This window comes from Aquila chrysaetos, chromosome 25 (genome assembly GCF_900496995.4).
Source record: "Aquila chrysaetos chrysaetos chromosome 25, bAquChr1.4, whole genome shotgun sequence".
Lineage (NCBI taxonomy): Eukaryota > Metazoa > Chordata > Aves > Accipitriformes > Accipitridae > Aquila > Aquila chrysaetos.
In genome coordinates, this window is record NC_044028.1 from 18100069 (window position 1) to 18123135 (window position 23067).

The 23067-nt window shown below is 62.4% G+C and overlaps 2 protein-coding genes across 4 annotated transcripts; both read right to left on the reverse strand.

The window, feature by feature from the left end:
• Positions 1–91: 91 nt before the first annotated feature.
• Positions 92–9812, reverse strand: WDR24 (WD repeat domain 24). 2 transcript variants are annotated; one of them, XM_030001800.2, is made up of 10 exons: positions 8586–9812; positions 5608–6587; positions 5111–5288; positions 3594–4269; positions 3186–3301; positions 1943–2064; positions 1500–1604; positions 1062–1399; positions 437–621; positions 92–266 (listed from the first exon to the last, which is right to left on the reverse strand). In XM_030001800.2, the coding sequence occupies exons 2-10, from the start codon at positions 6086–6088 to the stop codon at positions 98–100; spliced, it is 2370 nt and encodes a 789-aa protein (XP_029857660.1). In that variant the 5' UTR covers positions 6089–6587; positions 8586–9812; the 3' UTR covers positions 92–97. The 2 variants fall into 2 exon arrangements, with proteins under 2 accessions (XP_029857660.1, XP_029857659.1); XM_030001799.1 differs by lacking the exon at positions 8586–9812 and adding an exon at positions 7143–7241.
• FBXL16 (F-box and leucine rich repeat protein 16) lies at positions 8540–22581 on the reverse strand. 2 transcript variants are annotated; one of them, XM_030001820.1, is made up of 6 exons: positions 22461–22581; positions 12620–13330; positions 11267–11775; positions 10875–10959; positions 10440–10503; positions 8540–9974 (listed from the first exon to the last, which is right to left on the reverse strand). In XM_030001820.1, the coding sequence occupies exons 2-6, from the start codon at positions 13313–13315 to the stop codon at positions 9826–9828; spliced, it is 1503 nt and encodes a 500-aa protein (XP_029857680.1). In that variant the 5' UTR covers positions 13316–13330; positions 22461–22581; the 3' UTR covers positions 8540–9825. The 2 variants fall into 2 exon arrangements, with proteins under 2 accessions (XP_029857680.1, XP_029857679.1); XM_030001819.1 differs by lacking the exon at positions 22461–22581 and adding an exon at positions 15134–15272.
• Positions 22582–23067: the final 486 nt, after the last annotated feature.

A 23067-nucleotide genomic window follows, 5' to 3' on the forward strand; every position in this document is an offset into this window, starting at 1 on the left:
GCGCGGGGAGGGCAGGCAGGCAGGCAGGAGGCCCTGCCTGCCCTGCCCACGGCTGCCTGCCCCACCTGGCTGCCTTCTCCCCCCACCGGCGAGGGGCTCAGGTGTACTCGCAGAGGTGGCCGCAGCCTGCGGGGCAGTGGGAGCTGGTCTCCAGCCACTTCATGATGTGCTGGAGATGGCCGCCGTGGCTGCAGCCCTGGCACCAGACGAAGAGCCCCTTCACCACGTGGTGACAGACGGCACACATGCTGGCACACTGTCGACACCTGCGCCGGAGAGAAGGGGGCGAGCGTGGGCAAAGAGAACCCTCGGGGAGGGCAACGAGGGGGAAAGAGGGGGTACCAACCCCATCCTCCTGCCCCTGCAGCCCCTCTGGGACTCCCCTTGGTGACCAGAGAGCGGTCCCCCACCTCCCTGCCCGCAGCGCTGCCCTCACCTGTCGCAGATCCAGCCCCTGTTGCTCATGGGCCGTTTGCAGTTGCTGCAGTTGACGTGCAGGGTGGTGGAAGCCTGATTGAGGCAGTTGATGGCGCGGCACGTGCTCAGCTTGATCACCTCGTTGGAGATGTTCCAGAGCTGGAAGCGCTGCAGCAGGTCGATGTAGGATGTGTACCAGTGCTCCTGGGGACAGCCGCAGACAGCTGAGCCTCGATGCCCCCCAAAACCCCCTCGGGATCCCAGTCCTGCGTCCCAAAGGCAAGATTCCTGCAGCGGGGGAACTGCTCTGCAGGGCTGGGGAAGACGCATCCTTCCCTAAATCAACAGGCCAAGGCCACTTCCCCACCCTGGCCCTGTGGACACCACCTCGGTTCCCTGCCAGGACTGGTGGTAGGGTGGCCAACTGGGTCCCGGGGGTCCTGGAGCTGCCCACCCCGGGTTAGAGCGGGCCTGGCTGGAGGAGAAGGGAAGTGCCCAGAGCCCAGGCAGGATCCCATGGCATTGGGATACACCACCTCTGGGTCCCACCAAGTTGTCCTACTCCATCTCGTGGGGTTGCTGCACCAGCCCTGAAGGGAGGGTTCAGTTCCTACGCAGCCAGGAAGGGGCTTCCTGGGGTCTACCTGGGTCTGCTCATCAATCTCCTTGCGGATGCGGTCTCCCAGCACGATGAGGACGGACACGGCCGTCTGCACGTCTCCCTGCTCAGCATAGAAGAGGAGCGTGTCCCGCACAATGGGATTGAAGAAGTCGGAGGGCAGGCGGTTCTCGTAGAGCGAGTGGGAGATGGAGATGAGGGAGAAGGACTCCACGGGTGTCAGTGACACCGTCTCAGCCTCGTTGCCGCTGACGTGAGGAGAGTCAGCCTTGTCTTGCAGGTGGTCCAAGGCTGACGGGTTGTCCACGATTTCGTGGCGCAGGGGGAAGGCTTCTTGGGGAAGGCTGTATTCCTGCTCTTCAGCTGCGAGGAGAGAGATCTGATCAGGAATGAGGAGGGAAGGCCAGGAGAAAAATCAAGCTGTGTGTCTGGCACAGGCAACACCAGCTGAGCGAGCACTCACCATGTGGGTTCTCATGGTCCATCATGTACAGGTCATCCTCATCTGCTTCCACATCTCCCAGCAGATAGTCTGCAGGGACATCACTACCCTCCGTCTCCTCGTTGTCTGCGAGCCCAGGGAGAGAGAAATCAGCTCAACCCCCTGAGGAACATGGTTGGATCCACATCCCCCATGTCCTGCCCCAGTGTGCCAGGCTGTGTCCGAGCCAGATGGCTCAGCTCCCCACTGCAGTCGTGCTCCTGGCACCCAGAGCCACCACTGTGGGGGTCACTCACGGGGGTAAATTGTCCTTCTGCAACACCCTGGGGCTCGGCATGCTTCACCTGGGGGCTGCAGCAGGTCCAATCACCCCAATTTACAGGATAAATTTACCAGTTTGTTCCATATCAGGGCTATCTACAGCTGAGGAGGGAAAAGCCGCAGGACCACCCCAGAAATGTTACCCTCATTGTTGATCAGGGTGGAGGAGGAATCCATGAGGATGTTTTCCGTGCGGCTTTCTCCTTTGCTGCGGTCCAGTCTCGACTCGCTGCCCAGCCCAGAGGGGATGTCCTTCAGGTTAAAGCTGGGAGAGAAGCCAAATTTAATAGTCACAGAAGTTTACAGCTTCCGTTCTAGGCAGCAAACAGCCTGGAAATAGGTCTCCAGTTGAGACTTGAATGGTGAAACACAAGATATGATGATTTCCCTGAGAGCACAGAAGTCAGCTGTCCCCACTTGGTAACTTAAAAGATACACTGCAATTGTTAACACAGCCCTTTCTCCAAGCCTGGCATCTCTGCACCTGCACTGCAAAGGTGCCTGCAGAGGTCTTCCTAAAGGATTTCTGAACTGAGCACAGGCTCTCGACTCCATCTCTTAAATATTTATCTTCACCTCAGAGGTAGGTAAACAGGAGCTGCCTTGCTACAAGGTGCTTGGCTGTTTGTTATGCATCACCACTCTCAGGCTTCACCGAGACGGAAAGCGAAGGGAATGGGGTTGAAGCAGAGCCAAGCTCTTCAGCTTGCTGCCTGCGGTTTAAGTCAGTGACAGACAGTGACCCGTCTGGATGCAGAGCTTGGTCAAGGAGAGTGTTTTCTTTGATGTTATTCGAGGATTTGCCACTCACCCTGGGAACCCAGCCCTGCAAGGTCTGACAGCTAATTTGGAGTCCTCACGCCTCACTTTTATATGTCATTGAGAAGAGGAAAAACAAGTTTTCCTGCTTCATCAGCCCACGATGGCGCTTTCCACACCAGCCAGTGAGTTACTTGCAGAGCTGGACTATCCTCTCCCTTTGAAAGGCAGAAGAGAACCTCTCCACACCAGTAGCTCTAGCTCCAGCGGCGAGACAGAGGTTCTCCAACCCCCACCCTCAGTCACAGTCACTAATTAAGTAACTGCAAAGTTGGTACCAGCCCCATGCCCCACCACAGCTTCAATCTTTGATTCAAAGAGGGAAGGGAGTAGCGTACGAGGCTGCATGGCTCGAGGCCAGGCTGGCCACTCACTTCTCACACCCACACAGAAAATGGCAGTGTTCAGACAACGCCAACCTGCAAACCAGCGTGGCCTGAGGCTGGGGGAGAGCTGTCCCTGCTCCCACCCCGCAACTCCAGCCCAGCTGAGGAGCTGTCTCCGCTCTCCCGCTCACAGAGCTGCCCCAGCCATCACGTCATTTGCTGCAGCTCCAGCACCCCTTACCTGTTCATGAGCGGAAGGGCGGTGCTGCCTTTCCCCATGCTGTGGTTGAGGTTGGTGGATGACACGGTGCCAAGGCTGGAATAAATAATTCGCAGCATCGTCCACGTTTGAGCCACCTGCGCGAGAGACAGCTGCGGTCAGACCTTGCCAGGCTAAAAACCAGGCCCCGTGCAGCCATGTGCTTGACTGCAAATTCCCATCATCAGCTGATCTAGAGAGCTGGGCAGGCTCTCAGGGGAGTCAAGTTTCTGGGTAGTGATCTGTGCTTGTTGTAGGCAACAGCAGTACGGGTTTGGTGCCAGGCAGAGGTACACCTTCTGGGGACAGCCAGAGGCCACAACCAGATGGAAAGCTGCCATCCAGCAAAGGTGGCGGGCCTCATCCTGACAGCACCAGCCTAGGTCTCACCTGGTTGCGGTCCAAGCCCTTGGCCACCTTGGCGTTGTGGTCACAGAGCTCGGCCAGGGGCCTGCCAGCCAGCGCATACTGCTTGGCAGTATGCACGAACCAGTCCATGCTGCCACTCTCCACATCCGTCTCGAAGACGCTGAGGGCACTGGAGGAGGAGATGTACTCAAATTGCTCCGTGGGGTCCAGCTTGCGCTTGAAGAAGATGGGGTGACGCCGGTCCCCGATGTAGGGCTTGCGGTTGGAGTCGGAGGAGATGAGGCTCTCTTTGGCGGCGAAGGCCAGGTCTCCGTAGAGGCTGTAGCACAGTCCCTCAGGGTTAGCCCGGTCGATGGGCTGGCTGGCGTCCTTGAAGATGTGCTGGTAGAGGGTGCTGTCCTTAGAGCCCGACAGGAGGAAATAGGGGTCATGGAGATGACGCCACACGATGCCCGTGGTGACATCCTTGTGCTCCTCAAACATGGCAGAGGGGATGAAGGGACGCCGCACATCCCAGACATAGATGTTGTGGTCCACCATCATGGAGCATGTGGCGATGTGGTGTTTGCACTCTGGGCGCCACTTCACCCGGGCCACAGAGGCGATGGTCTGCACGCAGTAGATCTCCTTTGCCCGCGTGGTGTTCATGTCCCATACCTTCACCATCTTATCCCGGCCGCCTGTTGCCAGCCAGCCCCTGGAAGAAGGATGGAGAAAGACGGTGAGATGCCAGCTTGGGCCAGGATCTGTGCCCATGCACCTCTCCTTTCCTGCCCCTGCACAGAAATGCTCACAACACACTTGTGACCACATCCGCACCAAGGGGAGGCAGCCAGGCTGCAATCACATTCTCCCACATGCTACCCTAATGCCTCCGCTCTCCAATAACCAGGTCAGGCAACACCCCTCCTTCCTGCTCCCATTTAAGGCCCTGAGCCACACTCATCTGAAGGGCTCCCAGCCAGACCAGTTTCCCCCAACTCTGGTTTCCACTTGCCCAGGACAGCAGAGAGGAAAACAGCCAGTTTGAACATATTTCAGTGCCTCTCTAAGCTTGTGAGGAGTCGCAGTGCTGCCTGGCAGGGAGCGAGGAGGGACCCGCACACCACAACAGCTGTTTCCAGATGCACCCCAACTGCCCCCGGGGAAAGGCAAGAGGGAAATGTGATCAAACACAAGCTAGCCATGTCCCAGAGCAGCCATGCAGCACCCTCTCTGAGCTGAGCACTGGAGCGAGAGGCTGCCCTGACATGGGGGGCCAAGACAGCAGCTTGCTATACTTGACCATTAGCAATCCAGTGCCTCAGAAAGCCCCAATTTCTCAAAAAACAAAACAAAAACACCCTAACACACCCCCAAATCCTCAAAGCAATAATTGCTCCCATCTTCCAGCAATGGCTCAGCCCCTGACACAAGGGGCCACAGTATCAGAGACCCTGCTTTCCCCCCCCTATTCTGAAACGTCCCAACTCTGTTTTTAGGGCCTCCCTCATCTCTGCCGAGGCCGGGCGGCTGGCAGGGTCTGGCCCCACACACACCTGTCCTCCGGGTGCCAGTCGCAGCAGAAGACAGGCCCGTTGTGGGCCGTGAACATCCTCTCGTAGCGGTCCGGCCGGCGGATGTCCCACAGCTGCACGTTCCCGTTCTCAAAAGTGGCAGCGAAGGTGAAGTAGTCCCGGATGCTGAACTGGACATCACGCACGCTCTCTGACTGGCCTGAGTGGGGACAGAAGTTGAGATCCAGTGAGACAGAGCTCCAGCAAAGCTAAAAACCCCACCGGAAGAGCCATTGGGGTTCCCAGCCCAGAGAGAAGGGGAAGCAGGGAGCAATGCAGCCACCTTCCACCTCCCGTGCAGGCCCAGCCCACTGCCAAGTGGCAAAAAAAAAGCACCAAAATGCCTCTCAGCTCTCTCCCTGCCTGCTCCAGACATCATGCCCTGAGCAAACCCTCCTCCCGAGCATGGGGAAAGGGCAAAGCCCCCAACTTCTACCTCTCACCACCATAAGGGGGCAAGCGACAGCCCGCATTCGTACCCGAGAAGGTGCTGACAGAGTCCTTCTTGCGCAGGTCGAAGCATTTCATGTAGCCATCCTGGGAGCCGCTGAGGAGCATGTAGACCTCGGTGGGGTGGAAGCAGACCTTGTTGACGGTGCGCTTGTGCTCGGTGAAGAGCTGGTCCTGCTTGTTGCGGGATGGCTTGCCCAGGTTCCAGGTGACAACCACACCATTGGTGGCAGCGGTGGCCAGCAGGTTTTCGTCCATCTGGTGCCATACTACATCCGCGCAGCTGAAGTTCAAGGAGGGTTTACGGCCAACGCGGAGGTTCAGCTTCTCTACAAACTGGTCCTCCTCAATGGAGTAGATCTTGAAGATGTTGCGGCCGGCCACCACCACCTGGGCAGCATCGCGGCACACACTGATGGCATTGGCAGGGGCATCCAGGTGGCAGAACATGGTCCGTCCCGTGAGGGCGTTGCCCCCCAGGGCGGTGGTGACCCTGGCCATTTTCTCCATGGCCGTCCTCGGGGCGCACTCCCCTCTCCAGGAGCAGGCTCGGAGGCTTGCGTCCCCACAGGCTGCATTCACGCTCACGCGGCCGCCCTGCTCCACTTCAGCCAGAGCTGGGAAGGAACAGGCTCAGCTCCCGCAGCTCCTGGCAGGCCCAGGTGGCTTCAACCGCAGCTTTTTGTGGCCACATCAACAGGCTGCAGAGGTGAGAGGCTACAGCCCGGTTGCCACTTGCGGGGAGAGAGATACAGCCCCAGGCCGGGCTTCTCCTCCTGCTGCCTTCTGTAAATCCTTCTCAGGGAGTTCTTGAAAAACCTTTTCTGGGTTCCTTGTTCCCTCCTCAGTTCAACCCCCCGAGATGCTCCGCTGATGAGAGTGGCTGTTGCTGGCGCTACGGGAGGTCAACTACAGCAACGTGGACTGAGGCGAGCAGCTTCTCCAGCAAGAGGTTGGGCGAAACGAGGCCGCAGTCATCTCCGCGGGGCGCTCCCTGCACCCCAAACCCCTGCAAGCACCACAAGCTGGGGTTTACCCTGCTTGTCTAGCAGAGGGGGACCTGCAGCTCCCCCCACCAGGCACAGGAGCAGGCCAGGGTGCCAGGGGCTGCCAGCTACTCTGGGGCTGCCCTGGGGCCAGCAAGGCTGCTTGGGGACCATAGGGTCTCTGCTGCAACCCACAGGCCATCGCCCCCAGAGCCAGGCCGAGCTCCTACCCCAGCACTGCCCCCCCGCCAGCCCCTAGGCCCTTCCCTCGCCAGGCCCCCCAGCCTCCTCATACCCCACATCCCCCCTCCTCAGGGCCCGCTCCCGACCCACAGCCCCTCAGAGCCTCCTCAGTGCCCGCTCCCACTCCTCAGGGCCCCGAGAACCCCCTCCCGCCCCTCAGGGCCCCCTCCTGGCCTAAGGCCTCCTCAGGGCCCCCTCCTGCCCTTCAGAGCCCCTTCAGGGCCCCCTCAGACCCCAAGGCCTCCTCAGGGCCCCCTCCCGCCCCTCAGAGCCTCCTCAGGGCCCGCTGCCGGCCAGGCCCTCCCTCTCCGCAGACCGCGGTGCCGGTGCCGTACCCGGTGCCGGTGCAGCTCCGCCGGCAGCTCGGGCCGAGCAGGCCCCGCGGCCACCACGGAAACGACCGTCAAGACCCGCCCCTCTTCCGCCCCGCCCCGCCCCCTTCCGCCGTCGATGCCCGTCCGCCCCGCCCACGCCCCTCCCCACCTCAGATTACGGCCCGCCCCCCGCCCCGGGATTAAGCCCCGCCCCCGAGTCAGACCCCGCCCCCGGACGGAGCGGGAAGGCGGGGGCGTGGGGGTCGGGGGGGGGAAATGGGGGTGTCGGGGGGGGGGATATGGGGTGAATTAGGGTGACAATGCCAGGGGGACGTGGGGTGCAGCGTGGGGGGGTGCGATGGGGAAAATAGGGGTGTCAGGGGGATACGGGGTGCATTGGGGGTGAGGGTGTGGGGGGGAAATGGGGGTGTCGGGGGAATATGGGGCGCATCGGGGGTGTAGGGGTGCACTGGGGGGATATGGGGGTGCGCCGGGGTGTAGGGATGCACTGGGGGGATATAGGGGTGCACTGGGGGGATATGGGGGTGTGCTGGGGTGTAGGGGTGCACTGGGGGGATATGGGGGTGCACTGGGGGGATATGGGGGTGTGCTGGGGTGTAGGGGTGCACTGGGGGGATATAGGGGTGCACTGGGGGGATATGGGGTTGTACTGGGGGGATATGGGGGTGTGCTGGGGTGTAGGGGTGCACTGGGGGGATATGGGGGTGTACTGGGGGGATATGGGGGTGTGCTGGGGTGTAGGGGTGCACTGGGGGGATATGGGGGTGCACTGGGGGGGTGGGGCTGCTTGGGGGGTTTGGAGGTGCCCTGGAGCGTGGGGCTACCCTGGGGTTTAGGGGTACAAGGGGGGGTGGCTGTACAGGGAGATACAGGGCTACACTGGGGGATGGGTGTACAGGGGGTGGGGGTCTATGGGCAAGTGGGGGTGCACCGGGGGGTATGGGGTTGCCCTGGGGACTATGGGGGTGCACTGCCATGGGGGGGTGCAGAGGGGAGTATGGGGACACCCCAGTCCCGGGCCTGTGGCTGTGCTGGGGCTGCCCGTGTGACATGGGACCGGGGGGGTGCGCAGGGCTGATGGGACCCCCCCAACTGCTGCTGCCACCTGCAGGGGTGGGGGGACCCTCCATGTGCCGCTGCCCCGCTTGTCCCCAGACCCTGGCACCCCTGTCCTGGCCCTCATGTCCCACGGGCACCGGTGGGTTTGGGGGTGCAGGCAGCCCCCCACCCTGGCTGCCGCCATGCTGGGGTGCTCCGTGCCCCGGCAGTGCCACCCTGTCCCACGGCCCCGGTGGCTCCCGGCGCACCTCAAACCCCCTTCCAGGGCCACGAGGGTCCTTGCGCCATTTTGAGGCCAGAAAGGGGTGTTTTGGACAAAGGAGGGAGCGGAGGCAGCAGGTGGTGCAGCAGTTCCTTCCCGCCCGGTACAAAGGCAAAACAAACCGAAAGCGTGTCCGTGTCCGTGTCCGTGCCCGTGTCCGTGTCCGTGCCCACGCTCCTCCGGGGGCCGTGCAGGCAGCCAGGGTGGCAGTGGGCGATGCCCCGGGGATGGCCACCGAGCCCCCTCCTACGCCGGGTCCCCGCGGGCACCCCAGCCCCATGCCCGGCTCGGCTCAGGCCAGGGGTCCCCCCAGCCCCCCGCTTGCTGCTGGCATCGGGATGATGGCTTTCCAGCTGGAAAAGTGGTGGCAGTGGCAGCGTGTCCTAGGTACCACCTCCCGCCTTCGCTCTCTGCCGCCGGTGTCCCCGCGACGGCTCAGACCTGGCCCCGGTCCCCCGGGACACCCCATCCCAGCCGGACGGGTCGCTCCTCGACGTCGGCATCCCGCGGGGAGCAGCATCGCCCCACCGAGCCCATGTAAACCGGGGTGCAGCGGGGTCCCCAGGGCGAGGGGGGATGCTTGCTGGGAGAGTCCGGCTCCCGGGGCACAATCCAGCCGGGGCGAAGGCTTATGGAGGGGCCAAGTGGGGGCTGTCACTTGTCACCGTCCCCCCCCGGGTACCCCGGAGCCTGCCGTACCACGAGACTGAAGCAAGCGAGCATGCGAGGGTGGTGGGTGGGTGGGCGGAGAAAAACATCCTATTCACCAGGAGAAAGCGCCGGGCACCCCAAGGGCAGGGCCGGGGGCTTGGGGGTACACGCAGCACGGGGGGGGGTGGCTCGGTGACCCACTCCGGGGGTGCGAGAGGACCCATCCAGCCTCTGCTGCCACCCACGAGTGCCAAAAATAAGCATCCTCCTCTCGCCCATCCCCAGGAGCATCCTTTGGTCCCCAGGAGCACCCTTGGCAGTGGGGCCACATGCCGTCTTGGCACCGGGGTGGGGGCAGGATGTGGCCGGGAGGGGTCACACCGCCGTCGCCTTCCCACTTTGGGTTTCCATGATGTCCGTTCGTCCGTCTGGAAGGGATTGGCAGGACACCGGGAGGAGGACGGGCAATGGCAGCGGCGTGGGGGGAATTTACAGGGTACCCAGGGGGGCTCCGGTGAGGGGTGATGCCGTCCCCCATCTCCCTCCGGAGTCCCGTGTCCCTCGGGGGCGTCGATGCGGGGGGGTGTCCGGGGTTGGTTGTAATCAACTGGTGTCTTTTGCATCCCCCAGCAGACGGAAAGAAATAGGATGGGCGATGTCAGACCAGGCGGTGGCGGGGTGGGCGCGGGAGCGGGGCGGCCGGATCCGGTGCTACTCGATCACCATGCAGCACGGGAGGTGCTGGGAGAAGTACTTGAAGAGCTCTGGGGTGGCCCCGGGGCAGTTGGTGAGCTCCAGCTCCTCCAGCTCCTGCAGCTGCACCAGCCCCGATAGCCCCGTGGTGGTCAGCAAGGGGCAGCCTGCAAGAGGACAAGGCACACCATCACCCCAAAATACCAGCACCCCAAAATACCAGCACCCAAAAAAACCCCCAGTGCCCCAAAACCCAGCACCACAAAAACACCAGCACCTCAAAACCCCAGCACTCCCCCAAAAAGCAGCCCAAAACAACAGCACCCCCAAAACCACTACCCCAAACACACTAGCACCCCAAAAAATCAGCATCCAAAAAACCAGCACCCCAAAAACCCCAGCACTACAAGAGCGCAGCCATGGACCCCATCCCCGGAGAGCTGGGCTGGGTGCGGGTACCCTGGCAGTTTGAGGGGATGCAGGAGCCGTGCCATGCTGGGGAGTGGGGATGCTGGCTGTCCCCCGGGCTGTCCCCAGGACTGTCCCCAGGACTGTCCCCAGGACTGTCCCTGTCCCCACACCCCGTGGGGACCCAGCCACCCCATCCCGGGGGAGCAAGGCGGGCGTCTCACCGGCCAGCGAGAGGAGGCGCAGGCTGCCCATGCTCAGGAGATGCTTCAGGCCAAAATCCTGCACCTGGAAAAGAAAATGGAGTGGGAGCGGGGCGGGGGACAAGGGGGGGTTCCGTGCGGGGCAGCCACCATGGCACCAGGGGCTCGGGATCGCTGGGGCAGGGTGCCAGGGCAGGGAGCTGGGTGCAGGGGTAGGGAGCTGGATGCTAGGGCAGGGTGCTGGGGCAGGGTGCTGGGGCAGGGTGCAGTGGCTGAGTCCTGCTGAGCTCACAAGAGGACCCCATCCCTTCCCTGCTTCGCAGCACAAGTCGTGGGGGCTCCAGCCAGCCTGGGGTGCCCACCCTGAGCTCGAGGCCCGTCCCCAGGGCGGTGCCAGGCACTCTGCCCTCCCCGCCGTGCCAGCCGGGGTGGGCACGGCTGTGTCCCCCCACCTACCTGGCAGCACCAGCGCAGGTAGAGGCTCCGCAGAGATGACATGGTGGACAGGTAGCTGAGGCCAGTGTCGGTGATCCGCACGCACCTGCCGGGGACACAGGGTGTCAGGGCCGGCTGGGAGTGGGGCACCCACGGGTGTCCCCAGACTGTGGCCCCCATGCGGCACCCACTGCTTCCAGCACGGCTCAGCATGGCATGGCATGGTGCGGCATGGCTCGGCATGGCATGGCATGGCATGGCTCAACTTGGCATGGCACGGCATGGCATGGCATGGCTCGGCATGATGCAGCATGGCTCGGCATGGCATGGCATGGCTCGGCATGATGCAGCATGGCTCGGCGCGGTTTGGCATGGCACAGCGTGGCTCAGCACAGCTCGGCACGGCCCCGTACCTGTCGAGCACCAGCTCCTCCAGCTTGTGCAGGTCACAGGCGATGTACTCCAGGGCCATGTCGGTGATGCGAGGGCACCAGGAGAGGTCAAGGCTGCGCAGCTTCCGCAGGTTCTCAGCCACCAGCTCCACACCGTCATCCGTCACCTTGGAGCAGCCCGAGAGGCTGAGGACGCTCAGGTTGGGCAGGCTGTGGACCATGTTGACCACGCCGTGGTTGGTGATCTCCCAGCAGGAGTTGAGGCGGAGGGTGTGGGTGGTGTAGCCTTGCTTGGCGGTGAAGTAGGCGAGCGCCGTGTCCGTCACGTGGTAGGCTTGCAGGTTGAGCTCGGTGAGGTTGGGCAGGAGCTGCGAGATGGCGGCGATGGCGTCGTCGGCCACGTTGATGCAGTCGCTGACGCTCAGCGCCGTGATGCGGGCGTTGAGGCTGGACCACAGCCCGGCCTCCGTGAAGTCGTTGCAGCCCGACAGCTCCAGCCGCACCACGCCCTGCATCTGCTCCAACATCACCTGCCGAGGGGCAGGGGGTTAGGGCATGGTGGGCACCACCACCCGCCCTGCGCAGCCCCGTGCCCCGGCCTCAGCCCCCTCTGAGCCCCCTGGGACTCTTCCTGCTGCCCCCAGCCCTGCGTGGGTCCAGCCTTCTCCCTGCCCCCCATCCCGGTGTTGGAGCAGCACCCTGCTCTAGGACATGCCAGCATCCACAGGGACAGGAAGGGACAGGCAGGGACCCCTGGTTGCAGCCCCAGCTCTGTATCTGGTGCTCTTGGCAAGGGCAGGATTAATGCCCACTCCCAGCCTGGGCACTGCTCGGGTAGCGTGTGGCCACGGAGCAGCTGGTGCTGTGTTTGGCCGTGGCGTGGGGCAGGGGACCTCGGTGGGGACCTTGCCTGGCACCGTGCAGGACCATGAGTTGCTCCATCTCCATCTGACCCGCAGCCCCCTGCCCAGGCAAGCCCCCTTGCTGGGGAGCAGCCAGCCAACCAGGGATGTCCCCGTCCCCTGAGCCCTGCTCATCACCCACCACTGCATCTACCACCCAGCGGCACGACCACCTCCCCTGGCTTTGCCTTCCCGGCAGCATCTGCAGGCAGCATCCGCAGGCAGCAGGGATGAACCCCCCCCCCAACAGCATCCTCACCCCCTGCCTGGGAGGGCGGCTCAGGCTGCAGCCCATCCCACTGCCCGGACCACAGGCAGGGGCTCCTGATGCTGCCTGCACTCGTGGGATGGCCATGCCGCTTGCCTGCGGCCGGTGAAAACTCTGCCCACGCGTGTGTCCCCACGGCCACTGGGAAGGACCTGCCGTTGCCACATTGTCAGCTACCCCAGTCACCTCGCTGGGGTCACCTACCTCCAACCCTGCGTCCGTGATGGTCGACCTCTTAAGGCTCATGGACTTGACCCCCTTCTTGGAGAGGGGGTAGTTGTCAATGAACTCACAAATGTCCAGGTCGGAGACGCCCACGAGGCAGAAGCCGTCGAAGCCACGGACGGCAAAGCCCTGCAGGCTGACGAACTCCTTCTCGCCACCAGGCAGGATGTTGTAGAGCTCTTTGGTGTGCAGGACGGGCGTCAAGCCTACCCAGAACTTGGGTTGGTAGAGCACCCGCCGCCACGCCTTGCACACCTGCGCCAGCACGCACTTCTCGCATGCCGAAAAGTACCAGAACAAGCGGTTGAGGATCTTCTCGTCCACCGCCAGCTGCCTTTCTGAGGGCGAGCCGGGCAGCCGCTCTGGTGAGGGCTGCTCCGAGCCTTCGCTCGTGTTCAGTCCCACCAAGGAAGCGCCAGGAGGGGAGGAGACGCCGGCCAGCGCGGCCAAGGAGAGAGGGGAGGCCAGGCTGGGGATGGGCAGGTCGCTGCGATGGGCTAAGGCTGGGCTGAGGATGGCAGGCACGGAGGAAGGCTGGCACAGGCGGTTTTTCACGGCGGGGGTGCCTTTGGTGATGCTGGCGGAGCCAAGGCCGTTGGGTTGTGTGGGGATCTTCACCAGTCCATTGCGGGGCAAACATGGGGGCTTGGTGTCGCCGTTTCTCGGGTTCGACATCTTCCACGGGTCTCTCTGCAACATAGGGATGTTGGCTGAGGGGCTGCTGGTCCAACGGGGAGAGCAGGCAGGGATAGTGGGCAGGGAAGGCAGGCAGGGTTGGAGGATGTTGTGGCACCGGCAGGGAGGGAGATCCTGGGGGTCCCTGTGCAGGGAGCAGGATGGCACAGGGGAGCGGGCGCTGCAGGGCTGCTGGGCACAGCAGAAGAGCGGTCATGCCCGGGGCACAGAGTGGGGTCCTCCGAGGGGCTGTGTGGCCCTGGCATCCCCTGTGATGGGGAATGAATGGGGATTTGTCCCCGGACATTCACATCCTTCTCTCCGCCCAGGATCCAGCCACCAATGGGAGATGGAGCAGGTTCATAGAATCATAGGCTGGTTTGGGTGGGAAGAGACCTTTAAGGTCATCTAGTCCAACCCCCTGCAATGAGCAGGGACATCTTCAACTAGATCAGGTTGCTCAGAGCCCCGTCCAACCTGATCTTGAATGTTCCCAGGGATGGGGCATTGACCACCTCTCTGGGTAACCTGTGCCAGTGTTTCACCACCCTCAGCGTAAAAAATTTCTTCCTTATATCTAGTCTGAATCTGCTCTCTTTCAGTTTAAAACCATTACCCCTTGTCCTGTCACTACAGGCCCTGCTAAAAAGTTTGTCCCCATCTCTCTAATAAGCCCCCTTGAAGTGTTGAAAGGCTGCAATAAGGTCTCCCCAGAGCCTTCTCTTCTCCAGGCTGAATAACACCAACTCTCCTAGCCTGTCCTCATAGGAGAGGGGTTCCAGCCCCCCGATCATTCTTGTAGAGGGGAGAAGAGGCAGCAGTGGCAGAGCAGAGCTGCCCGCACTCTCTGTGCCAGCGAGGTGCTCGGCAGCGAGCCTGTGCCGGCCAGGAGCCTCGCCGAGCCTTGCTGAGCCTCACAGCAGCCGGGCAGCACCCCAGCAAACCAGGCCAATAAATATTTCAGCAGCAGCGAGGCCGGCTTTCCAACGGCCCCGCCGCACCCAGCCATCCATTATTCAACACGTTTCCCTCTATAAATACGGAGGTGAATAATTGATGGGGGCTCGGCCCCCCCCCCCCCCCGCCCCAGCCGGTGCCTGGCGCAGGGCCCTGCCGGTGCGCTGCCTGTCCTGCCCACACCCTGTTTGCTGGTGCCGTGCCAAACCCTGCCAAAGAGCCGGGTCTGAGGCTGGAGGGTGCTGGGTTCCTGGCAGCCCCTGGGGACACGGTGAGGAGCTGGGGCCCAGGGGAGCGGGGGACAGGGACATGGTCCCTGAGCCCCGAGGGATGGCTGGCATGTCCATCTGGCAGTGGTTGATGGGACCTGAGGACTCTCTCCATCACCAGCTCCCCCCAGACCCAAGATAAAAGTGAGGCAAATATTTTAGCTGCCTGATTTGGGATGGAGATGGCCAGGCCCTGACAGAGGGGCACCGAGGGAGCAGCATCCTGGCCGGTGATGCTCATGGCCCAGGTCTGCGGGCTCTGAGGATGCTCCATGCAGCCTGGGGGGGATGGCTGCCAAGCAGGGTGCAGCCTAGATCCCCCGCTGCCCCCAGCCCATCATTTTCACCCTCACAGCATCCCTGGGCCTCATCCAGCCCTCCTGGAGCAGCCAGGGAGGGGAGCAGCCACCCAAAATGCACCATGGAAGAGCCCAGGAACGCAGACAGCTGCCTGCGGCACAGCTGGCAAACCCCATGGGGTGCACGGCGTCTCCTGGGGACACCCTGCCCGGCACAGCAGGGCGGCAGGACGGGGCTGGTGGGAGCTGCTGAAGCCTCTCCCACGGTGCAAGTGGCAGCGGTGTGGAGGTGCCTGCAGCCAGCCAGGCCCGGTGGCAGCGGCAGCACGCGAGCCCAGCCTCCGGGGACGAGCCCAGCCCTGTGCAGACAGTCTGGCGCCGTTCCCCACTCGGATGCAGCTTCTGCTGCCTCTGTTCATGCTGCCCAACAGAGGAGCTGGGCCTCTGATGCTTGGACATGTGTTAAATTCACTTGAAAGCAGGAGAAGAGGAGGGGAAAGAAGGAAGAAACTTAAAACCAGCAGCTTGGTGTTTGGCAGCAATTAGGGAAGCAAACAGAACATGCACCAGGGTGTCTAACAGCCATACAGCACAAATCCAAACAGATAACTACCAGGCGGCATGGAAAGGCTGTCACTCCAGCATGGACCCCACAGCCAGAGCTGTGCAGCATGCTGGATGCCCCCAGGGAGAGGGCAGGTGGTGGCAGAGGGGCAGCCTGGGGCCTCAGTAGCCCAAGGGGACAGTCACAGGAGGAGACAGATGCTGACAAGTCGCCGGACTGAAATGCAGCCAGCGGGAGGTGTTGGCAATGGTTACAACCAGCTCAGACCTCGGCTGGTCCCCGAGGCCGGGCTCGGGGGGGCTGAGTGGATTCAGCAGCTTTCCCAGTCCTGCCTTGGAAAGCTGAGCCAGGTCCCCCCTGCCCCAGGCGCTGAGGCTGCCTGGCTGGCTCACAGAAATCCCAAACTGTGAATGAGCTGGGAAGTCACTTCAAATAGAAAGACAGCCAGAGATTCAGGCCTTCTGGGCACAGGCAGGCTCCAGGCAGCGGCAGCGGGGAGGCCGGGCAGGCAGACTGGCTGTACCCAGCTGCATCTCTCCAGGGAAATGGGCAGACAAGAATCTGGGGATTCCTACCACCCCAAAAGGAGCAGGACTGCTTGGGGGGAGGATGCCAGCCTGGAGAGGGTGATCTGGGGGCACAGACTGGAGAGGGGAGTGGGTCCAATAGCTCTTTTCTCCTCTGTCTCTGGCACCACGGAGCAGCGCTGGGATATGCCCTGCACTGCTGCGGGAAAGCCGCTGCCTGCAGCCAAGCAGCCCCCCACGTTCCTGCACCCCAGGGTTGAGGCTACATTGCTCCGATGTACAAAGTGCAAGTACCGCATCCTGCAGAGATCAGAGCTGCTGTGTGCTGGGATGCCCAGCACACATCCTGCCCTGTCCCAGGCCCTCCCTCCAACCCACTGAGACAGCGGAGGGACAGAGAGATACAAAGCCATCAGCCTTGGAGGTGTCAGTACAGAGCCCCTCTGATGTTGCAGCAGCTCCATGAGCACCTCCATATGCTTTTTGGTCACCCCAAAGCAGCAGGAGAGCAGAGATTTGGCCTTTCCTCCTCTCCCATCATCTCACTCTTTGCAGATTGCATGACTGGGCCAACCACAACATCATCATCAGGAGAGTTCAGCACTTGATACAACCATCCTTACTCTGGGATCCCACAGGAAAGGCCCAGCTTCACAACCCCCCTATAGCACTCCCGCTCCGCTCTTCCAGGCCACAGCTCATGGGGGAAGCATCTGCCAGCAGTGGAGTGCCAGCTCCCAATCCACAGTGGGAGGAAACCTGACAAAAGCAAAGGGCAAAGTCTTTTAGTCTCCCAAATTCACTCCAGGGTGCACATTTCACAGGAAACATCATTGCCAGAGAAGTCACTCCATTCATGAGGGTTTTGTCATACACAGTGAGCGATGATGCAGTGGTGGGGGGTGGATTTGACGCAGGAAGAGAGAAGGAAGAAGGGGGTCTAAGAGCCTGTCACTACAAACATTACACAGATGATGAAGATGCTGGGAAGAATAGGACAAAAGCTGCCAGGAAGACAGAGCTTGTCCAAGCCATTGGGAGAGTTTACCATCTCCATGTGGTAGTGAAGAGGGACGAGGGCCTCAAGAGATGGGCAGGATGATCCGTCCCCCTGTTAGGGCCACCCCTGCGTGGGTGTTTGCTGGAAGACCTCAGGCTGTGGCAGATGAGACCCGCTGGATCAGGCAGTCATCCTACCGCAGCCAGGCTTGAGGGTGAGCTCTGGACCGGCCGGGCTTGAAGCCTACCGAGGGCTCTGGGTCAGCCGGGCTCGGAGGCCACTGGAGACCCGGGTCTGGCCAGGCGTGGGAGCCAGCGGGCCCCGTTCCTGCTGGCCGGGCGGGCCCCGTTCAGCACCGCGGACAGCGGCCCCGTTCAGCACCGCGGACAGCGGCCCGGCCCCGCGTTCTCCTTGCGTCACCCTACAAGGGCACCCCGCAGACGTGCCCCTGCGGGACCCCCCGCCTCAGCGGCCCCCTGCCAGGATCCACTATCGCCCTGCCAGGTCCCTGCGAGGATCCACTATTGCCCCGCCAGGTCCTTGTAAGAGATCCTACTATTGCCCTGCCAGCTCCTTGTAAGAAGTCCTACTATTGCCCCGCCAGGTCCGTGTGAGGATCCACTATGGCCCCACCAGGTCCTTGTAAGAGATCCTACTATTGCCCCACCAGGTCCCTGCGAGGATCCACTATTGCCCCACGAGGTCCTAGTATTGCCCTGCCAGGTCCCTGCCAGGATCCACTATTGCCCTGCCAGGTCCTTGTAAGAGATCTTGCTATTGCCCCACCAGGTCCATGTGAGGATCCACTATTGCCCCACCAGGTCCCTGCAGTCTCCCCTCCTGCCCTGCCAGCTCGCCGTGAAGCCCTGTTATTGCCCTACCAGAATCCAAGGCTGCTGCAAAATTATTTCTGTGGAGCCACTGCTTCAGTGACAGGGCTGCTCGGCAGCTAGCAGCCATCACTCACGGCTTCCTGCACACACACACGCAGATATATATATATAGATATATATATATATGCATACACAGACACACAGGGGCACACACACAACCACCCCGACAGAGCCCCAGGAGCTGGTGGATGCACCTTACACGAGTCTTGGCATTCAGCTGCACATATACATGCACACATACACACACAAACAGAGATAAGCGCATGCACGCGCACACACACACACACACAGAGAGTTGCATCAGCTGAATTCATTAGCCCATCTATTTTTACTAATGCAGCAAATCAAGTTGCTCTACAGGCGGAGAAAACACACCCGAGACATAGTGCTGTGGCAGAGCACAGAGCCAAGGCTTTTGTCCAGCACTCCTGAGGGTAACGGCTCCCTGGGACTGCCTCAACTCTACACAACATCCCCAACCAGCAGCGATGCCAGGCAGGCTTTGGGGGGGCTGAACCTGCCAACCAAAGCACATGGTAGTAATAAAGACATCCCACTACAAAGATCGCCTTCCCTGGCAGCGCTTAGTGGTGTGTGAACTGCCTCCTGCTCTGATCCTATCAGGTCAGACAGCTGCCCGTGCCGTGAGTAGAGGGTGTACAACCATCGGCCTCCGAGGCTGGGTCCCCTTGGAGGGCTTGGATGACCCCGGCAATGCAGAGGAGCCGCAGAAGGCCCTGAAGGAGTCACTGGCTCCCCCGGAGATGGAGGGACAGTGGGTGTGTTTGAGTGGGGAGAAGCTGTACTTGTGCACACGTGTGTGTGTACAGGCAGATCTGCACTCCTGGGCTCAGCACTCACACAAGTCAGCTGGGAGAGAGGCTCAGAGCACAGCTCCAAACTCAGCACTACCTAGTCCCCCGCTGCACAAGCGAGGAATTCGTGGTGGGGAAGGGCCTTGCCGCTCTGCCTGACCCCGGAGACCTGCCATTTGTGTGATGGGAGCCGGGAAACTCCTTCCTGAGATTACCCTGAGAGCCCCTTGGGAGACCGGAGGGCTGAGAACAGCTCTCCTGCTCCCTTGTTGGCTCCCAACGATGCCAAAGAGCTCGTCCCACCTTGCAGCGGACAAAGAGGCTCAGGAGGGGCTGGGAATACAACTGGTACGAGTCCCATTCCTGCCGGCTGCTGCTCTCAGTGCTGGGCTGGCTGGTGAATCTGTCGCTGGGTCTCAGGCAGCTCATGGCCAGGCAGCGGAGCCATCATGATAGGTACTCCCCAGGACCGCTATCCCCCAGGTCCCACAGCCTTTCTGAATGGCAAGACCTGGGGCCAGGCTCTGTGGGGCCAGCCCCATGCCCAGGGAGCTGGGGAAATTCTGGCTAAGGTGCCAAAGCCAAGCTCTGCTCACGTCCCCACCACTTTCTGCTTAGCTGAGAGAACAGCTCATGTCCAGCAGCACTGGGAGGTGCAACTCCTGTCCTCCCCAGCCCTCAGCATGGGGGAATTGTAGGGAGGAGGCAAAGCTCCAGCCCCCCAGGCCTAGCCAGGTAAAACTTCCTCGCAACAGGCAGCGGGGTCCCCTCCAGCTGCCGCAAGCCCTTCCTACAGGAGCATTTGTCCTCTCTGTTAAGACCCATATCTCCCAAAGACATCAAGCCCTGACCTCCCTCCCTACCCCAGGCAGCCCCATGTCCCCTGGAGGGGACCCCACACCCAAGAGGAACATGGGATGCACAGACCAGAGCAGAGCTGGACCTCAATGTGCTGCCCTGGGCCCATCTCCCTCAGCCTCCTCCAGAGGTCCTGGCCCTCACTGCCATGGGAGGATGCTCATGCTTCAGCCAAGCTTTGCCCTGCTCCCCACTGACTGAGGCGAGGGGAAGAAGGAACAGCTCCTCTTGTGCTGGCTCCTGTCTGGCCTGGCCTCTCCTCAGTGCAAGCCCAGCCAGAGCCAGAGCATCCAGCATGTTACAGTCCTTCTCTTTGCCCCTCCTGGGCCCCAGAAGGGGTGAATAAAATGCAAGAGTCCACGAGAAGAGAGGAGCCAGGGGACCATGGCCCATGGCTGTCCCCCAGCCCCTTGTCCCCAGGACACGGATGTGCTCCTCAGGTACCGCTGAGACTTGAGCTTCTTCTTCAAACCCCTTCATCCCTCCAGACATGGCAATGGCCAAGCAAACAGCGATGACCCTTTGCCCCTGGGCTCAGGGGTCTGGCCTGGACTGGGATCAGGGTGAGATGGCTGAATGCCTGTCCAACATGGGAGCCATCGGCACGAGGCTTGTAGGATGCCAGGGCAGGCAGGCAGCATTCAGCCACGGGACTCCTCGCTGCAGGGGGTTAGGGCGGACTAAATGCCGACACAGGCTCCAAAAAGCCATTAGATGCATCCTGGAAGCAAAGGTGCTGGCCTGATCCTGATCCTGATCCTAGGGCAGCCCCGCAGCCTCCCGCTTCCCCCAGGCAGGAGCTGGGCACGGGTCACACCTGCAGCAGAGAAACCCTGGAGAAACAGCTTCTCCTGACCTGCCCTCTCCCCAAACACTCTCCTCTTCAGCCCCGGCCCCCTTCTCTGCACTGCTGGCCCTGGAGCACCCAGCAAACATGGCAGGTCCCTATAGCAGGTGGGCAGAGGTTGGGCGGGGGTGGGATGCTGCCAAAGGAGCCCGGCTCACCCACGCACCCTATCCTGCTCCCTCCCACGCCGTCAGCACCCACTCGCCTCCCTAATCCCCTTTCCCCTCTCTGGGTGCTGTTCCATCCACACAGGCACTGGTGAGGAGCAATGGGCCATGGTTTGGAGATGGGGAAACTGAGGTACAGACAGAGCGATGTGGCTTTGCCACGGAGCTGCCAGAGTCCGAGCCAGGCACAGCTTAAATCTGCAGAGTGTGAAGGCAGGATCCGGCCCCCAAACTCAAAGTGCTCCTGCTCCAGCCACCCTTCCCCTGGCTGAAGCATGGCCATGTCCCCATGGGATGGTCAACATGGAGGTCACCCCTCCGGAGGGGACAAGGGGACCCTTTCCCCCTCCCACCTTCCTGCATGTGCTGTTCCGGCTCAAGCAAGGGTCCCTCCGTCCCCAGGAGCAGGATCTGGGGAGGTGCGAGGTTGCCAGTGCTGGGGATGCTCGTCCCGCTGCTCCCTGCCACCGTGGAGCTGCTGGCATGGGGAGAAGAGCAGGCCTGGCGGATGGCAAAGAGATCGATGTGGGGGAAGCCAGCTCGGGGAAAAATAGATATCTAGCTCATTAAAAATGGATGCTCGAGCGAGTCCTCCCCACTCCAAAGCCACCTCCCTCCCTCTTCCTGGTAGCCAGAGTGAAATCAGCACCCAGCTTTCAGAGGAGGGGAGATGCCAGCATGGCACAGCGCTCGCTCTGCACCTGCTGCTCCCACCCTGCTGCGTGCTGAGACCCCCTGGGTGCTATGGAGGGGGCCCGAGACCCCCTGTACCCCAGATGAGGGTGGTCGTGGAGCAGGATCTCTGCCAGGAGCATCCCCACTGCAGGGACTGCCACGCTCCGGCCTTCGCTGCCCAGGCACTGCCACGTCCCACCAGTGCCGGCGGATGCCCAAGAGCCAGAGCCGCCCTGGCCCGGTGCCCTGTGGCACCCCTGGACCCCCACCCAGCCGAGGTCATGGCGGTCTCTGCCTGGATGCTGCCACAACCCCGTGCCTCAGTTTCCCCTATCCTGCCCCAGCCCTTCCATGGGGCTCAGCCTGCCCGCCCAGCCCCCGGTGCCAGTCAGCCTCATACAGGGACCCCTCCACCCGTCCCCATTCCCCGCCCTGCTGAAACAACCTGACCCTGGCCCCTCGCCCCCCCTTCCTGGGCTGCTTGGGGTCCCCGGCCCCATGCTGGGCTCTGCAGGACCCCACTGTGGGTCTCAGCCCCCTCGGCCCCATCCCAGCTGGGGCCTTCCCCTTCCTCCATCCCCTGGACCCCAGGATGGGGGGTGGCTGCCCCTGTGTGTTCCCCCCAGCCTGTGTCACCCTGCACCCAAGGAAAGCCTCACTGAGGTGATGGGGTGTCAGGGTGCTGGGGTGTCAGGGGGTTGGGGTGCAGAACCGGGGGTGCCAACGGTCCCAGTGGTGCCACCGAGGAGGACGAGGGGCAGTTTGAGGGCCGACAGCAGAACCGGGGTGGGGGGAGCAAGCAGCAGCCCTACACCCCGGTGACCCTGTCCCCACCGTGATGTTGTCCTACACCCCCATCCCAAAGCATCTCCCCGTACCCACCCGACACCCCCCACCCCCGTTACCCACCCGGTGATGCCTGGCCATGCTGGGGGGGGGGGGCCACCACCTTCCCCCCCCTGCCCCGGTCGCCAAACCGGGGATGGGGAGCCAGCATCACTTGGCGACGGGGGGGGGGGGGGGGGAGAGTCACACCGACCACCATCCTCTGTTCAGCTACCGGGCGAGGGGAAACGGGGGGGGGGGGGGGGGGCGGGCGCCACCGGACCGGGAGCCCCGGGGCCGGGCAGGCTCCGCCGCCGTTATATAACGCGGCTCCATGATGCGGGATGCGGCGGGGGGCGGTTGCGGTGCCGGTGCCGGAGCCGGTGAAACCGACACCGGCACCGGCACCGGCTTTGTGTTGTAAAGGGTTTTCCCGAGCGGCTCTTACCTCCAGCACCGTCTCCCGAAGCTCATGCCATGCCTTGTGCCCGTCCTCTTTTGGTTGCAGGAAAAAAAAAAAAAACAAACCACACCGGGAAGATAAACCGGGACCCCCCCCCCCCCCCAGCCCCTCCAAAAAATAAAAATAAAATAAAATTAAAAAATCCCCGTTGGAAAAGGGGCCGGATCCTGCCCGGCCCCCGCCCCAACCCCGCTAAACAACAGGAAAAATAAGCGGGGAGTAAGGGGAGGGGGGGGGGAAATAGGGCCGGATCCGGATCCGGGGTGGGGGGGATGGAGAAGGGGGGTCTCTCCTGCCAGCCAGCCCAGGGAGCCGGGAGCTGCTCCCACACGCACACGCGCGTTTGCACACCCGCACACGCGTGTCAGCAGCAGAGGCTGTTAAAGAGACACGGTCGCCGGTAGCGATAATGGATGGTGGCGGGATGGTACCGGCACAGGGACCGGCACCGGGAGGGAGCGGTGAGGTGAGGCTGCGGGACACGGAGGGAGAGATGCGGGTGGGGGGGGGTGTGTGGGGGGGTGCGGGCAGGGTTGGGCTGGCAGCTGGGTGTGCAGGCAGGGGGAGAGAGGGGTGGGTGGGTGGGTGAATG

Coding starts and splice junctions, on each gene's coding strand:
- WDR24 (XM_030001800.2), bottom strand. CDS start 6,088: ATGGAGAAAATGGCCAGGGTCACCACCGCCCTGGGGGGCAACGCCCTC. Junction 2,065..3,185: donor GCCCTTCCGCTCATGAACAG/GTAAGGGGTGCT, acceptor CTTCTCTCCCAG/CTTTAACCTGAAGGACATCC. Junction 267..436: donor AGGGGCTGGATCTGCGACAG/GTGAGGGCAGCG, acceptor TCTCCGGCGCAG/GTGTCGACAGTGTGCCAGCA.
- FBXL16 (XM_030001819.1), bottom strand. CDS start 15,259: ATGAACAGAGGCAGCAGAAGCTGCATCCGAGTGGGGAACGGCGCCAGA. Junction 10,504..10,874: donor ACCTGCGCTGGTGCTGCCAG/GTAGGTGGGGGG, acceptor TTTCTTTTCCAG/GTGCAGGATTTTGGCCTGAA. Junction 9,975..10,439: donor GCGCCTCCTCTCGCTGGCCG/GTGAGACGCCCG, acceptor GTCCTCTTGCAG/GCTGCCCCTTGCTGACCACC.